Raw genomic sequence first — 18,522 nt, 5'->3', positions numbered from 1 at the left:
CGAAAGCCGGTGAAATATTTTGGACGTCCAACGAGAATTGTAAACACCTCGCCGATATACGTGCTCCGCGTTACAGTATAACTCGTGATATGACTCGGCCGCGGAAAAATACACGACACGTGAAAGTTCCTACCTTCACCACTGCCATTAGCAGCTCATTCTATATGATAATAAAAACAATTGTTATCTATATAACAGTTACATAATAAGTACACAGTTTATTGAAATTAAGAATCAAGAAAATTTAAATGTAGATAGAAATGAAGTAATTGAATACTAAATAATTAAATGTGTTCTTCAATCTCAAGTAATAATACTCAAAAAATAGTGATAAATTAATATTTATGATATCAAAAGGTAGTAGTCTGTATATATAATTGTATATTTAGAAATTTTCCATTCGTTGTTTAATTTTCCATCCGTTTCAACGGAATTTGTAGAATTAATATAGAAATAAAATTTCAATTCTTTCCGATTCGAAATTTATTCGAAATATTGTGATTATACAACCAACAATCTATTTCAATATTTGTCATGCATGATGGGAGAAGATGAATTTTCATTATTTTTGTTGAGAAACAATTTACTACTGTTTCCGTATTTTCACAATGCGACTCTCTTTATTCGCGAAATAGAGCCACGTATATTTTTTACGTAGATTTTAATTGATTTGATGAATCCATATCTATAAAATGTTCGATAATGTGTCGATGTATCGACATTGTAGCGAGACGACGAAACGAATACGCAGCGTAACGATAAATTGTTTATATCTCTCATCGAGATCTCTTTTGACAATTTTTAAAAGGCGCGTTACTAACGGTCGCGAGAAAGAAATAACCGATAAAATGTTATTGCGAAGTAAAAATACGTCGTCTCGGGGAACACACACGAGCTTGTTACACTTTATGCATAAAGTACAGATGAGTAATTGCGAAACGCGTGTCTGTCGAATCGAAAGAATATCTGCCGATGAAACATTTGAGATCTTTTAGCAAACGCAAGATGTATATTTTCTGATATAGTCGTGTAAATATGGTTTGCATAGTTATCTCGAAATCGCTGTTTATATAAGAGTATAGAGAACACGTTGAGGGCAAAATCATCAAGCGTTCTACGTAAGTTCTGGATTCTAAGCGGTTGTGAAAGCGCGGCTACGCAACCGTGAGTATCTCCTCGGGTGCATCTCATAACACGATATATTTCCATAAACATAGAGCTTATGTGCGCTTACCTGGATGATTCTCGATTTATTGAGGATCGTATTCCCCGCAGGCTGATAGCGTTCCATGTCCCTCAGGATACTGCGTACGCCGAGGTCGTCCGCGTCGACCAAACGAAAGGCAGTGATATTGACAAAATTGTACTTGAAATCCTCGAGGTCAAAGGTTTCGATATCCTGTGGAAAAGCGAGCGAGCAAATTGAGTCGCGGACCAAGTGGGTCTTCACATGCGTTTCAATATCCCTAGGGTACTTACGAAAGTCGTGAAGAGGTAGTGGTACTTGTAATCATTCATCTGCAGCTGCAGGATCTGCAATGTATGCAGAGCGACATGGTCAGTTGAGACTGCTTTCGCGAAATGGAACATGTGGTGAGATAATTTTTTTATCTTTTAAACATTTGCGGTTATATATTACAAATAAACGCATAATTTACAATCGATATTGATTCTCTTAAGATACAATCGATAGTGTTTCTCTTAAATATATTGTACCACAATATACGGATTAATTAATGTTGTATTAATTTTTACTAAATGTAAATTTATCTGGATAATATTTCCTTATTATGTAGCAACCGTTACTAAAATATATTTAATATTTAATAGTTTCATAACTATATATAGCTTAAATCTAAATGTAATGAAATCATGATGAAATAATGAAATAATTATCATGCGGGTAATTGAGAAGTAATTTATAAATAGCATGGAAGATAAGGTGAGCATTAGAGGAGCTCACCATTCGTAAAAAATGATGCATGTGCTCGGGTCTCGTGTCCACGATTAGATTTCGAATTTCCTTGCTTTTCATTTCCGAGAGGACCTGCCTGTACGAGTCGGGATCCGTCTGTCTGAGATTGACTTCGATGTCACGGATTTTTGGTGACCTCACCAGTTCCCGTAACTTCACCAATCCTGTAAAGCGAGATATGTCGTTGATTATAAAAAATGTTAATCAATATCAATAATAAAAAATATAATATTGAAATTAAAAAGGAGCGAATATACTTCTATACAATCGGCTGTTAGTAATAATTTGCCATGGCGACTGAAATAGACGAATGTTTCATTCCTATCGCGCACACACCACTCGGAATTAATTTTCTAGAGGCGATCGCGCGGAAACACAAGAGCTCGTTGAATCGTGTCCCGGGGGACAAAGTATTAATATCTAAAGTGGTCGCGCAATCGAGACTACGATCGCCGACAGCGATATTGTCGCGATCGCAAATCGTTTGTTCTGAGATCTCTACAAGAATTATTAGGTCTGTCGTTTAATGGCACGGAAACCCGTGAATCGCGCTATCCGATGAAATCAATACTTCCCAACGCCTAAGTAATCAAGGTATCCGACTTGCGGGTCTTCCGCGGTGGCGAAGGGGGTGTAGGTTCGTTCCCTTATAAGTTACTGGCGGGAGCTTTGGCTCTTGAGATTTCGGCACGTGCCGGGAACGACGACGTTTCGGTCTGTCGATTCCCCTTGGACAAGAAGTGCCGAAGTCGAGATAGTCTCTCTTTCAAGGTAAACTCCGCCAGAGAGTGTAAACGATCCTCTGATTGATGCGCTCGAATCCGCACGAGAGCTTTGAAATCTATATACATATTCGTATGTACCGACTCATGTGTTTTCATTTGAAACGACCGTTCCATCGATGACGTTCATATGGCCAGACATAATCGGAAAATACGTCTTTACATTGCTCATGCGTCATCTCAAAAATTGCCCACACAATATCAAAAGTTAAATTGCTTATGATAATGTTGTAAATTAATTGAATGTCAAAAATAAAAAATATAATAAAAAATATAATAATAAATATAGTATAAAAATAAATATAATAAATATAATAAAAAATAGAATAAGAAGTTTAAAAAATTAATATAAAGAAATATAATAAATATAATAAAAACAGAATAAAAAATATAAAAAATTAATATAAATACATACTTTATAATCGTTTTTAAAATTCAGTTTAGAATAATACTTAACGGAAGAAACATCTCGTCACACAGTGTGAACAGTTGCAGTGCTGCTCGTCCGAGTGTTAGTAGTAATTAATCTAGAGCCGAGACTAAGAAACCGAGTTTAATTGAAGCCATGTCGGCGGTAACCCGAGTGAGACCAATGTTGTAAGCAGATTTTGCATCCTTGGAGACAACAACGTGCGACTATCCCGGAGAACACAGTGCGAATATACCACCGCAATAGCTTAAAGTTAAGCGCGTATGTTCTGCTAGTATATCACCACTTTGACAAGTGAGTATAGCATCGCTGTACAATATCGCGTTGTGCACAAAGAAAACAATACTATGATAACAGGATTATTTGCACGACAGCATAACGTGCGCGCGCATATATACGCGAGCGCAAAATTTATCATGGAATATTTACAACATAGCCTTTCCGGAGAACAGCGTATGTGCGACCAGCTTTGCACGACACACGGGGGATTAAGCATTATAAATCTCTGTTAAAAGAAGAACGAGGTTTATCTAAAATTAACTGGAAAAAAACTGGAAGTTTCATTGTCCAAATTAATTGGAAAACTACGTGTTCAATTACTCATTTATTCGCGTTAAGATTTTATTGCATTCAACGGCGAGTTACCTTTTGGTGGCCATCGACATCTCTTATGACAAAACAAACTTATACTGAGAGAAAAAATGATCTAACTAAAATTATAGTTGTTTTTGGTCTCAACTATTTGTTAGTTGTAACACGAAAATGGTAATAGTAACATGTGTATCAGGTTATTAATATTATAATATAATCAAAGATATTTTTGCTGACTTTAATTTATAATAATTTTTTCTCTATGTGATTATAGTTACAAACACCAAATATTTTTTCCTCAGTATTTTTTGCCTCTTTTCAATTCAGCTCATCTATTCATCAATAGATATATATGTGCATACAATTTGGAAGAATTGTTAATTACGCTAAGATACTGCTAATGATCACCCGAAAGCACTTCGCACGTGGCAGTTAGAGCGACAATACGTTTAGCGGCGCTGCTTGAGTCGAGAATAATAAGTAGGACATATCTCGCGGTTTATAGCGTGACTCGCTGCAGCTCAAATTATTAACACTCCTTGTACGGACCGTGGACGGATTTTCCCGGGAGTCGTTTGAAACGAGGTAGTTTTAATTAAAATAGCATTTCATGCGTTTCATTGGTCTTAGTAATTATATGGGAGATACGCGAGAGAGTAGCATCTTTTATGAATATTGATATCGAGCGAAAAACCATCGAGCGCGCAGTGCATTATCGCGAGTTGCATTTCAGGGCGAGGGAAAGGAACAGAGTGGGAGGGGACAGTCTGCGAGGCATCCATCAAAGTAAAAGAGCGGGACGTCATTTACGATCCAACGGCAGAAACTGCAAGCCATTTACAGATTACTAACTAGGGAATTGGCGTTTCTCCACTTAATAGCCACGTTGTTTAGGGAGTACCGCGGAAGATTCCGTTTCTGGGGACCGAGGCGTTGCACGCGAAAGTGCACGCGATACGATGCAATTTCTCACTGCAACTCGCGTCGCGGTTCAAGATGCAATATTATCCTAGCTTCCGACGGCGAGCATCGAGAAATGCGTTTTTGCCGACGTCGTAGTTAATGAAATCTATTCAACAGTAGAGCATCTGGAAATACAACAGTATTGTCATGATTCATCGCCTCTTCCCTCCTCGAAAATTCTCAACTAAAGCAGCAGTTGCTTTCCTCGTTTGAAATATGCAAATATATTTCCGAGTCGTTTGGAAACTAAACTTTCTCGGGCAAAGAAAAAATAGAATACAAAAGCACCGTTTATAAAATTTATTTAGGGAAAGGGAGTACATATAGAAAATAATAACGAGCTTAAATAGAAATGTTTCATAATTCTCATAAAATCTCGTTACTCATCGGGATCAGCGATTATGATTATGCGATAAAGATCATTATACTGACAAGAGGGCGAGATTAAAGATGATACAATTGGGAGGAAAAGTCAAGGATCAAATATCGTCATTGTCGTGGATCTTGGAAGAAGATCTGCCGGGATAATTGGCTGCAGGGTTCCATGAAGCGCGCGATAAAAAATAGCGAAGCGAGACGAACGCACGGTGATTATTCGACGGTAAGGATAATTTCTCCGGGGAGTCTGAGGATGCGGAGACGCCCGCAGCTGTTCCCAGTAGCGCGCGAAACGGGTTTTATTATATATCGGCTTCTTTATACACTCTAATGGCGGCCACTTACGATCGTGCTAGAAATGTCGATATGCCGTGGCGGTATGAAATATTGCGCCGAGTCGGCGGAAGGAAGCTGTCAACGATTCTCGCTCTTCTCTTACCGCCCTCCCTCTGGCCGAGTGGATCTTGGTGACAGGCGATCGAAATAATTGGATCTTTGGCTGTCTTAAACATGCGCATTTCAAGAATGATTGAATGAATATTGGAGAGGTGGCGGTCGTGGAATTCGATTTAGAGTATAGAAGCAATTTGTGACGGCGCTTCGCCGGATACATCGGACGCGTTTTTGACTATGTAAGAGATACTCGGCGACGCCTCTAATAATATTCAGAGGGAACGAAGGACCACTTTTTCTCTTGCGAACTCGCAATAATATTTCAAGAGAGCGCGAGGAAAATGTAAAGCAATTGCTTCCCCGAAGTTTCTTGTAAAAAGTTGCACAGTTAATTCCGTGAAACTCACTGCAATAGTGCAATCTTATGTATTGCGTTTCAGAGGGGAGTTAAGGAGAGATCTCTTAAGATTTCTTGAAGAATTTTATAACATAGAATCCTTATGTAGTATCAACATTTAGCCGGATTTTTATCAACATAGCAAGTAAGAAAGATCTAGATCGCTTCAGGGATATGTTGCTCATGTGCTTTTTTTTAGTATTTATATATAGAGTGAATACAAAATCGCAAAATGGACCGTTTAGAACATAGATACTTTTCCTTGAGTTTCATTAAAATTGGAATAATATTATAATTGAAAAATTAAAAAAAATATAAATAGTAAAGTAAATTTGCGGATCTCTCGAAATTGTTAATATTTTCCATCGTGAATAAATAAAGGTAAATAACATGTTATTAATTAGAATGAAGTTTCTTGCAAATATACTCTCTGTTTCAAATAAAAGTAATAAAAATAATTTTCACTTGTAAAATGATAAAAATTGTGCATATAAGTGGATGAGGTAAAATTAGCCCGGTTTTAATTTAGTAAAAATTAACGGTAAAAATCAACTAGTAGGAGTGTACAGTAGAGCTGTACAGATTTCTCGCGGAGACGCCAAACTACTACTCATAAAATATATATTTTATATGTGGTCTTCTCACCCTGTGTGCGTTATTGAGCAACTAAATCCGGTATCAGGCCAAGATGGCAATGTTGCTGCATGTTTATATTTTGGTTATTACAAAACAAAATATACGGTTAACAGCATCGTGGCGGGCATTAACACAGACCAAAAAATTGTTTGTACAGTTAGTCACAACAATTTTTAGTTGTCTGAGAAGTTATAACTTTGGAATTCTGAAATATATGAAGCATCTAGCTTCGATCTTCCCTACTCACAAAAATTTTGTAACTATCATCTTATTAAATATATTTCGATTTCCTCGAATATCGTACCGCCGTTCACATGCCGGGACTTCCAGGCTCTCTTTAATAATTTCTCTTTCTTCGTTAGAAAGTAAATAAAAGAAAGAGCAAGAACAAAAAAAATTCAAAGAAAAGAAAGGAAGTTCGCATTTGTCGTCCCTCCGGTATACAACCGCACTAAATGGACTTTAAAACACTCGTTATTAAAACATGTCCGTGTTGCGGAAGTACGCTTTAACCCGGCACGAGCGTGTCACAAATCACCATATACCTGGAGAGAATAAATTAGCATAGTCTAAAGGAATTTTAAATACATAACTAAATTTTAAATATATAACTAAACGAATAAAAGCGCAGAATATTTATTCGACTGCTCGACAGCATTATTTTGCGAAAGTGCGAAAGATATAAATGTTTTCGTTCATGCAGCCCGCGGCTACGAACAGTTTTTGTTTTTGTCGGTGGTGCGAAAACGTGACGTGCCTTGTCCTCGCGAATAAGAGACAGTCACGATCGACGCTTTTTTCCTGTTACAGGATGCTCGTTGGTAACACGATAAAGTGCGCTGTAACATTCAGCACATTCGCTTTGAGAGGCGCTCATTTATTTTACGATACATTTTACGATAACGACGTTGTCGCGCTCTTATTCAGCGGTGACCGCAACAACAATTTTCCAGAACCTACGTTTTCCAGGCCTTACGTGTGAGACGGACTTTCATTATCCGCGGCGGAGAATCTCCCTTCAGCAGCTCACGGTTTTCAGGAGATTCGGTTGTCCTGCCGGGCTCGACCAGTCGGCCGCGCGGAAGGACGAAATATCGTTAAACTTCGACGATCACGGAGTTATACAGAAAAGTTTCCCCCCCCCCAAGACTTTCGCTGCGTCTGAGTGGAACGCATAAAACCAAGCTCCGTCTCGCCCGCTGTCGCTGTGATTTAGCTGCTGTGTAAGACATACGCGACCGAGCGAACGTGTTTCGCCAGGGGGTCGCTCATAAAATTGTCATTATGACAGAGAGAAACGACGCTCGCGCGCAAAGATATACCACGTGGCGGAATAGTTCGATGTTCCCCGACGCGAAAGAAGATACGCGCGTGGTTTTCGCGAGCGCATTGCTGCCGCCTCTCTTGTGGTTTCTTCAAACTTTTTCTTGTAATTACCGAATTATAACGTTGGGATCGTACGAGAAATAAGGTAGGCGCTCGAGAGCGAGATTACTCAGAACACGTGGCTGAAATTAACGGGGTGGACTTTATATTTGGTCGAATTTGAAAATACGTGAGGGAAATTATCGATCTCGCGCGGTAATATTCGAGATACGTGAGGGAAATGACTGTCAGCGCGCGGTAGTCACTTGGTAAGATTATTTAGAACACGTGAGGGAAATGACTGACGGCTGATTATGCTTAAAGTATGCGAGGGAGATTGCAGGTGCTTCTCTTGGAATTTATAATACGTGACGGAAATGATAAGCCACACTGACTAGGCGCGAGCAAAATGTTAGATTTTAAGGGCATTATTATACGGCATCAATTTTACAAAGTTTTGTATCGACCTATATGACAAGTTATATAAGTACACACGAGACGCAATGTTCATTTCTGTATTTCACAGGTTATAAGTGAGTGTTTTATGGTAATGCAATTTTTTATTATTTCTTCTTCTGTTTCTTTGTATTTTCAAAGTTGGAAAATACGATTTACAATTGTTTTAACGATTTAACGGTTACAATTGGATATTGGATTTATTCGTAGATCGAAGATGCGAGCATGAAGTGTGCTCGAAGCTTTTCATCATACGAGTCTCGCAGATCTCGGGAATACCAGGTGGGTTGTCACCTTCAGCGGTTATAAAAATACAACGCGACCACGCCGTCTGGTTTTGACGGATCTCACGTAAGAAGAATTTGACGTTCCGCGCTTGAACTAGCGCACTTTACGAGGCGGAGCTACTGCGGAATAAGAATATAAAGTTTCCAAGCGAAATGTGTTTTCCAAATAAAATGCGGAAGATGAAAATATTTCATACGCAACATTGAAGTCTTTTGTAATATTGACTTAAATCACTTTATTCCCATCTATAGCAATATTAATTTTGTGCAAAAAAATGTTAATTACTAATTATTAGAAAATATTTCTATGATAATATCTTTTATCACAAAAATATTTCTAGAATAGATGTTAAATTTTGTAAAATAGATATCAAATAAAAAACTGATATCGGAAAATATGATTTTACGTGTGCCATTATTAAAAAAGATATCACTAGCTTCAATAATAAATATCATTTTGAATGAAATATAAAATAAATATAATATTTTAATACAAAAATATATATATTAGTGAAAAAATGAAACATTTTCTTGCTTTTTTCAGCATTTTGCATCGAAATATAAAAATGCAGGGTCGTGCGTTCAGCGTGACGATTCGTCCTTCCGCCAGTGACTCCATTATTCTGGAGGTTTCGCGAGGAATGTGGATGGTATGAAGGTTGAAGGGAGTAGCGCGGAGGAGTAGGAACGAGAGGTGGATGGTTGCTCGATGGGGTGAGAGTCTTGGAAGTTCCACAATGGACTGTGATGGGCCAGGTTGAAGGTTCATTGGCGATTCTCAAGACGTAAGGACACGGAATCAGGTTGGCAGGACTACGAAGCAGACTCAAAACCGTTTCGGCCACTCTGCTTCTTTTGTGCTCTTCCATCGCGAAGGAAAAAAAAAGAAACGTGAAAAGTGCCGTCATCTCTCTCACGATGAATCTTCCCCCTCCCGTTTTCCTTCCCTTCCATTTTTTCCCTTTCGAATGAAGACTGAATGTATTTTACCGCCGATTGAGAACCGACATCGAATTAGTCGTGAAGCATTAATTTGCGTGATGCGGTCTGGCACGGTTCTATCTCGCGGCGCTTCGATGGAACCTGGGTGTAATTACGACGTCGGAATCTCGCTGCCGACTTTCCGCTGAATAATGTCTGAGGTGCCGGAGAGAGCACGTAATTCAGTGCGTAGAGAGACCAGCGCGTGGAAGAATGTTCGCTCAATATCACCCCGTCATATTACCCGCGAACGTGCGCGCGCGCACTCTCTTAAGCGAGAGAGCACGATATTATCTCGTTATTTCAATCGGAAAACTGTTCCGACGTATCTCTCTCTCCCTCTCTCTCTTTCTCTTCGACTAAGATCGAAACTCGGTTTTCCCGCCGCAAGATTTCACGGATACGCCGGCGTTCGACGTAACGCACTTAGCTACGTAATGCAATGTTGCGAAAACGATAGCATCCTTTCCTTCGATCCAAGCGCAGTGTTAAAGGTAGATTTGAGCGGTTACGAGGCAAAGTCCGTAAGTAAAGCGTAGCTTGGCTCCTTGTCTCAAGATGAAGTGCTCTTACAAGTACCCGTACAACGTTGAGATGATAGTCCCGAGCAGTCCGGTAAGTCGTATGTCTCGCCGGTGTACGAAATCAGACAGGTTGGTGGGACTCGCGCGCATCCACAATTTCACTAGGTCGCAGTTAACATCGCGCAACTCCATGTATGCGGGGACTTACATGGCGTTGATATTACATCGTGCCACGGACACGGAGTCCCAACAGCGTCGGGGTCTATTCACTGTCTACCGGCGCGAGTTGCGCGGAGCGCGTTTATTGTGCGAAGAGAAGCTTTTCATGCACCGACTTGATTTCGCTCATTCCGCGCTAATGCGCGATATCTCACGCGAGCGAGGGAAAGAGAGACGCGATTCAATTCAAGAAGATAACAGCGGGGATTACATGCGAACGAATGAATTACGAGAATGTTCGCGCGAATACCTTAGACATTCACGTGCGTTAAAGTGGGATAATCACGTTGGTATTTGATGGCGTTTCGATAGAAACTCTTTAGCTCGATTTCGGATAAATATTCGGGCTGATGAATTCTTTACATAAACGCATCGAAGAACATTATTAGTCTGGCAAATGGAGTCACCCGTAATATTTTCATTCTCGCCTTAACTTCAAAACAAGAAGCGTCTGTGGAAGCGCTTTCATGATCGTTTGATATGCTTTGGTATTCTCTGGACACGTTATAGGCGAAATTCCATTTTCGCTCGAATGCAGTAGAGGCAAAGGTGTTTGAATTTTTCGAGAGAGAATTGAATTGACATTCCACTATATTCTGGAGGCATACAAGGTTAAATAACGAATTATGAAATTCTTCGTGCAGCAATAATCTGTCAAACGCAAAAAATTCGCTCTGTAATGGAAAATTCTATCTTCGTAATGAAGCGTGCGATTTATGATCATATACGAAATGCATTGTTTTTAAATGTTTTATCTATTTCTATATTTTACTTTATTTTGCTATTTTATTTTCAATATTTTACATATAAATGTGCACATAAAAACTGTAAAACAATATATTTCACTTTACTTTGTTATTAGGACCTTAACTTAGTTTCCGCCCAAAAAATACTGAGAAAAAGCATTTATTGTAAAAAATGTATTTAAATTATTTCAATGAAAGTATTTTCCATCACTTTCTACAACTTTTTGCCATCTTTCTGGCAACTGGGCGATACCATCTCGATAAAACGATGTTTGTTTCGAAGCAATCCATTCGTCCACCCATTCTCGCACTTCTTCAACATTTCGGAAGCGTGTACCACTCAAGCCGTGCTGCATCGATCTGAACAAGTGGTAATCAGAAGGCGCTATGTCTGGTGAGTACGCTGGGTGAGGAAGAGTTTCCCATTCGAGCTGCGTCAGTGTTTCTTTGACGGTTTTTCCAGTGTGTGGCCGAGCGTTATCGTGTAAGAGAATAACTTTGCGCCTGTTACTCGCTATTGCTGGTCTTTTTCGCAACAGCTCATCATTCAATTTGTTCAATTGACATTTGTAGACATCGGCAGTAACAGTTTCGTTTGGTTTCAGCAGTTCGTAGTACAGCACTCCTTGCTGATCCCACCAAATGCAAAGCATTACCTTATGACCGTGGATGTTCCGTTTTGGCTGCGATGTTGATGGTTGTCCTGGGTCTACCCATGATTTTTTGCGTTTGGGATTGTCGTAGTAGATCCACTTTTCATCGCCAGTCACAATACGCCACAGAAAACTCTTCTTTTTTTGCCTGGCAAGCAACGAAACCGTGATATTGAAACGGTTGTGAATGGCACTTTCAGACAATTCATGTGGTACCCATCTTCCTTCCTTTTGGATCTTTCCCATGGCGTGTAAACGTTTGGAAACAGCTGCTTCAGTAACTCCTAGCTCGTTTCCAAGTTCTTGTAACGTTCGAGCCGAGTTTTCATGCAATAATGCTAGCAATTCATCGTCTTGGAATTTTTTTGGCTGTCCTGAGCGTGGTTTGTCATTGACATCAAAATCATTACTTTTGAATCGTCTATACCACTCTTTACATGTTGTATGTGATGGAGCTCGATCACCATAACCTTCTTCAAGTAATCGATGAACTTCTGCTACACTTTTTTTCAAATCAAAATAGTGCAAAAGCACATGTCGAAAAAACACTTTATCGCGTTCCATTTTTCACAAAGCAAAAGAAATTGTTGTTTAGGAAAATAATTGTGTATGCTGACTGAATGTTATCGAGAAATGTCGAAATTAATCACAAACTACCTGTTTCGTTAGTAATGACTACTAGAACTGTTTGCATTGCCATCTAACATTTGCGGGCGGAAACTAAGTTAAGGTCCTAATATTTTATTTTATTTTATTTGTACACGTAAAATATTGAAAATAATCTAAAATGAAAAGTAACAATATAAAGTAAAATATAGAAACAAAAAATTTTAACGAAAAATATAGAATAGTAAAATATAGAAACATAAAATTTTAGCGAAAAAACATAATGCGCAATTAGAGGCGAGATATATCTTTTATTCTTTTAATGCTTCATCTGTAGTCCTTTAATTTCCTAATTTCTGAGAAAACTGCACATCTTTAATAGCGTGTAATTTAGTGAAATTTATTCAAATCTTTCGATTAAGAAGTTTTTCATGTTTGTTTTTCGCGTTGACAACTAGACCGCCTACTAAGAGAGTCCATTGTGCGCGCAAAAAATATACTTTAGACTCTTGCGCGAGTTAAATTACTGAACAAGGAAGGGGAATATATATCCATCGCCTGATTAGATAGGATGCAGCGATTCGAGAAACGCGCAAAGTGGATAGTGGTTGTTACTGGTCGGGCAAGTTTCCGCGTCGTCGCGGGAACTTCACGAGACGGAAAACGAGTAAAGTAATCGCGAATCGATACCAGCGGCCCTCTAAACTGCTTGAAAGTTGAAAGAGACCCAATGCCACGCTGCTTTCCTTCTAGGATCATCGTGAAACTAGCGGTGGCGTTTGGTTGGCGGTTGAGTGAATCAATTTCGTAAACTCTGCGACGTCCACTTCTATCAAAGATGATGAGGAAGTTTCGAGAGTTACGACAGAACTAAATAACTTAATCTATATAGTAAGACCTTTAAATATTCATATTAATTTTTGTAATTTATTTTTAATTTTTAATTTAGTTCAACTTTTAATTTTTGAATTATTTTTTTATCACTTTTGAATTTGCGATTGCGAGCGAGTTATCCAACTTCTTTGGTATAAAAGTATAACAATTAATTCGCGCGTAATTGTTTTGTGCCACAATTTTCCTTCGTATCTGTACACACGCGAGTTCTTTTTAAAGTAAAACCGCAGAAAAGTCCAAAGGAGCGTTTTTTCGGAGGAAATATTCCAATCGACCCTCCCACGAGGTATTTTCGCTCGAGTTTCCGCATCGTTGCAACAGTCGGCATAATCAAATGCGGGTGAACGTTGATTCGGTAGTTTTTTGGGTTACCGTAAAGTCGACTTTGAACAGCTCTCGAACGACATACTGCGTCGCACCACGACGATGTTCGATCCTATAGAGAAGGTGAAATTCCTCGGGACGAATCGCGGCTCGTAACGGCAAACATGCTCGAGACGTGTACGGTTTCGCCAACCCGGGTCCCTTACACTTCGCGGGTACATAGCGCGCTGGAATTGAAAGTGGAGGAAACACGAAGATCCCGGAGTCCCGGTAAATCTCTCGAGGAATTCAGTGTCGGCCTTGGAAGGAGATGGAGGATACCGGGGGTGGACGAGTCGGCGGAGAGTAGGAGAGGGTCAGGGGTGTTCTAATCGGCTTGTACGTGTACTTCCGTGCACCCTCACAAATAGCTAAGCTCGTTGAGAAAGGCGGTTAAGCTTGGGAGATGTTCCCATCGAAGGTGGTCAAATTCCAGGAAAATCCCGTAGAGACGCGGAAATGAAATTATCGGCGCGGAAACAAAGTTGGATAGAAAAACTTGAGACATTACACCGGCCCGGTTACAATGTGTTAGTCTGTCTATGGCGAGGTTTTATCTCACTTGCGTGCGTTCCGTGTGATCGCGTGACATGTTACATTGCCTTTAATTGCATTGTAATGGAATGCCGTTACGAGAATTCGAATCACGCGCAACGAGGGCGGTTAATTTTGTTACTGATTCGATGTATATTACGATGTATGCTGCGATGTTATTTAACACAGTAATAAATCGCAGTAAATTAATTCTAATATAAAAGGTTAACAATTATGTTACGTACAGTAAAATTTACTGATTTAGTGAATAAACTGATGTGTTTTGCATAACTTTTCGTACTGATGTACGTACTGATATCTATTATTCATGAAATCCATTGGATCGATGATAATAAAAATCAATAACATTGTGAACTTTTAATGCATAACAAAACTGAATCTGCATTGAGAAGAAAATATTTCAATTTCATTATATGTTGGATATAAAATTTATTCCACAGAAAAAGAAACTTTATTTCATAAAAATAAAATTTATATTCTACAAATAAATTTTCAAATATTTTTTCTCCGTGTGCATATCTTACTAATTTCTACTAATTATTGCGATTACTCTATTAACATTTACAAATTACATCATCAATGATATTGCTCGCCCGGTATCGATTGGTTTTCGTAGTGATGTTAGCTTGTCATAGTTTATCGCTCTTTTAGGGAAAAACGCGGTTATCTCTTTATTCGACGATTGATGTCTGGAGACGTCAATAGTCGCGTGGAGATTTGTTTCGCGGATAACGAGCTATCGCGATTTGCAAGAGAAAAAAGCCGCCTACGGAGACAGAATGTCACGCGACAGAAATGTCACTGTGACGTGACAAATGCCAGCTGATGGTGAATTCGACGATCTCGCAGGAAGTCCACGTATCGCATGGCGACGCAATACGGTGACGTCTCACGTGCTACGATGATCAGTCACGGGAATATTCCGTCGTCGCGAAACGAGCGTTTATGCCGTGCGATGCCATTTGCGGCGCTCGCCGGTGCCGTTCCTAATTCAACGCAATCATCCCGGTCTAGGGATTACACTCGACCGACCATTCACTACCCGCTTGTTATTTCCGCCAAATTATGAGAGAGGCACGATCCGAGGCGCGCAATCGTTTCACTGCATAATTAATGCGTGCTTACGGGCGTATCTTTGACACGATAAGAATTCAGGAAAGCCTCAGAAAACGCTCACATGAGAAGTCATCGACAGACGGAGGATGAAAGTAGCGAGGTAAAGATCGTGCGAATTATTTTGTTTCAGCTTTATACAACTTATATAAACGTATATAAGATATCAAAGATAACGACGTGTACTCAAGACCGCCTCTGAAGTTTCCTCAATCTTATAATATTTTCAGTAATATCTTAAGTAAGAGACTTTAATGTGGATTGGGCGACTGAGGATTCCTCTATGCATCTTTCTATCTGACGTGAATATCGGAAGATTGGCGATGCACAATCCGCAGTGAACGCGCCTGCAAAGTCTTCGAACTATTTAAATGGATCCATTAATTAATTAACGCTATGGAACCGGTTTGCCGAAGCGAGTAGACGTTCTTTCCTTTAGGAATTATTCTTTCCCGGAGAAAGACGAGCTTAAAATGTCGTTCAATCTGAATCGACCCTATTCCTACGTTGAGTCTCGTCTGAATCGCCTATTAATCGAACGAACTCATCGTCAACCATATCGTTAATTTATTATCTCTCTATCGATTTTTCGATTTGCTACATGGTTCCAAATCCGCTTTACTCAAATTTATGTGAAAAATATTCGCGTACACGGATTCAAAATACGTTTTGCGTGTTAAGCTCGAATTTCGCAGAATTCGACCGGGATGAGCTTTACGCTAACAGGAAAATTTCAAGCGAAACTTAATATATTCGCTACCACGACTTACTTAAAGGACTACTCCGACAACCCACCTCATATTTTTATTTATATAATTTTGTAAAATAAACTTAATTTGATAATGCAGACATAAAAAATTTTTTTTGCCGTCACATATATGTGACGTTAGTAAGGAACGTGTTAAATATCCAGACGTTTGCGTTTCATTTACAGCAATGCACATCTGCGGTATCTCAAACGTAAAAGAAAAGAAGATAAAAGAAAAGAAAAATAGCCTTGTGGGAAAGCTCTTGTTTGGAAAAAGCGCTCGTTGGACAACAAATAACTTCTCTTTAATTTGCTTTTTTGATCTTTAAGAAGCAAACGCAATAACAATTCACACTCGAAACATTGAAAGAAGACTAAGAGTACTCTCGCATGTTCTCGATTGTTTAACTGATTAAATAGTTAAATGTTTGCGCATGTTGGACGATGAGATTGTAAATATGCATTTGCTATCAACGTTAGTGGGAAAGAAGAGAAGAGAAAGCGTGGTCTCAGAAAATGAAATAAAACCACACGTTACTTCTCTTCCATTTTCCCGTCGAGAATAGTTGATGGACATCTCGATTATTTAACCGATAGTTAAATGTTTGCGCATGTTTTTGCAAGCCGTTTACATTTATTTTTATTATGCGGCGAGCAGCACGCAAAGTGCTATTACGGCAAAAACGGGCATTAAATATCGCGAGAAATTTTATTGCGCACAAGACGAATTTATGTAATGCAGGTACTTCTGATACGTTAATGAAAGCGCATAGGAATTCTAGCACAAATAATGTGTACAAATGAAGTGTCTTTTGTTTCCCCGTGTTCTCGCGCATGCTTGACTTTCTACTTGTGTATAACAAGTATTCGTTGTCGTAAATGCACAAGTCGTTATTGACACTACGTGGTATAGCGAAAGTTAAATTCATTATCACTTACCGTAGTCGTCTTCGTAGATGATTGCTACATTAGTCCAGTTGAGGAACTCCATGATGTCCTGATAAGCGATGTTGAGCAGACTTTGTGCGGGATAGAGATTGATGCTGAACTCCTTCGCCTCCGCGTCCAGATCCAGCCTGGCCTCGAGATGTGGGATGTCGAGAGCGTCACAGATACTGTGAATGTGCTGGCCCAGAATCGGGTCCGAGGGCCCGAAGACTGCCTGGACGCCATACTTGACCTGCTGGCACGCTGTAACAACGAGTCACGAACGTATAAATTATTTTCGCTACTGTATAAAGATATTACGACATTTTCTGTCAATTTTTGTGGTATAATCTCAATCGTGGTAAATATCTCGTTAAATTATGCACTTTTATTGCACATAGGCACTGAGAAATAAATGATATCGAACAGATTCTTTTTTACTCTTTAGACAATTTTTCATCATTTGTAATTTTCCATGAAAAATAATTTTTCATAACTTACTCATACATATTCGCTTAATATATAAATATATATATATATATATATATATATATATATATCCATGTATATTTTCTGTTTAAATCCGATTTCAGAGACAAGTTTCTTTTGTCACAACAAGAATATATGTCGAGTGTGCTTGGAGAGAGAGAGAGGGAGGGAGGGAGAGAGAGAGAGAGAGAGAGAGAGAGAGAGAGAGAGAGAGAGAATGAGAGAGATCGTCCATGAAGAAATATTTCTTTCGTGCAAGAGTCGCGAGATGTGCTCTATTTCGAATTAAATAAGCCGCTCTCAAGTTTTCCGAAATTACCGGATAAGAAGATAAGAGGAAACACGAGACTCTGCGACGTGTAAAAAAGATGATACTGATGCTGTTGCTGCTGCTGCTGCTGCTACTGTTGTCGCTACTTCGAACGATACAATATGTATTATATGGTTTCGCGACAACGCGTGTTCCCGGGAGAAGATACGCGCGCCACCGTAAAACGCACTTAATACGAATTATCGATTCTCTCGTTTTACTCCGTGGATCGCCCATAAATCGATCATGCGTTCGCACACCGACGACACGCCGGTGCGGCGTGTTGCCGGCTGCGGGAATTACCGTTGTCGCGATTATTAGCGAAATCGAGGCGATTCCGTCGCAGTGTGTATCGCAATGTGTGCACGCAACACAACGAGGTCACGCGTGTGTGTGCGCGCGCGCGCATACACGTGGAACGCACGCACCCGCACACCAGCGCACACATACACTCGCGATAAAACCCGTTACTTCCCTCTCGCTCTCGCCCGTTGTTGTTCGTTCGGCTTTTAAAACGCACGCCCGCGACGACGAGTTCCGAGATGAGTCCCGCACACACACGGTTCACCGAAATTTCCGACATAGGTGGGTTTACGTGGCCACGTCGGTTACGTGTACGCGAGTGTACCCGCAGCGCCAAAAGGAACGGAGCACGCGCCCGTGCCGTGCGAGTTGAACGGCCTTAAGGACTCAGGTGCGCACACCAGGTGTTCGTCGTTCCGCGAGTAAACGTGCGAACGA

The 18,522-nt window shown here is 39.8% G+C and overlaps 1 protein-coding gene across 8 annotated transcripts in view; it reads right to left on the bottom strand.

Moving 5' to 3' along the window:
• LOC116851573 (glutamate receptor ionotropic, kainate 2-like) overlaps nucleotides 1–18,522 on the bottom strand; it is a 173,157-nt gene that overhangs the window by 90,091 nt on the left and 64,544 nt on the right. For all 8 annotated transcript variants that reach the window (XR_004379615.1, XR_004379614.1, XM_032831127.1 and 5 more), the window contains 4 exons: nucleotides 16,995–17,246; nucleotides 1,964–2,139; nucleotides 1,480–1,533; nucleotides 1,235–1,399 (listed from right to left, as the gene is read on the bottom strand). Coding sequence is in view for 6 of the 8 variants with exons in the window: in XM_032831127.1 (XP_032687018.1) it covers nucleotides 1,235–1,399; nucleotides 1,480–1,533; nucleotides 1,964–2,139; nucleotides 16,995–17,246 (647 nt within the window). In the remaining 2 variants the exon portion in view is untranslated. The remainder of the gene's footprint in view (nucleotides 1–1,234; nucleotides 1,400–1,479; nucleotides 1,534–1,963; nucleotides 2,140–16,994; nucleotides 17,247–18,522) is intronic.

The sequence above is a fragment of the Odontomachus brunneus genome, unplaced genomic scaffold (genome assembly GCF_010583005.1).
Source record: "Odontomachus brunneus isolate Ranch 3 - 2012 unplaced genomic scaffold, Obru_v1 Obru_scaffold_178, whole genome shotgun sequence".
Lineage (NCBI taxonomy): Eukaryota > Metazoa > Arthropoda > Insecta > Hymenoptera > Formicidae > Odontomachus > Odontomachus brunneus.
Note: the sequence above shows the minus strand (reverse complement) of the source record. Positions and strands in the feature narration are given on the sequence as shown.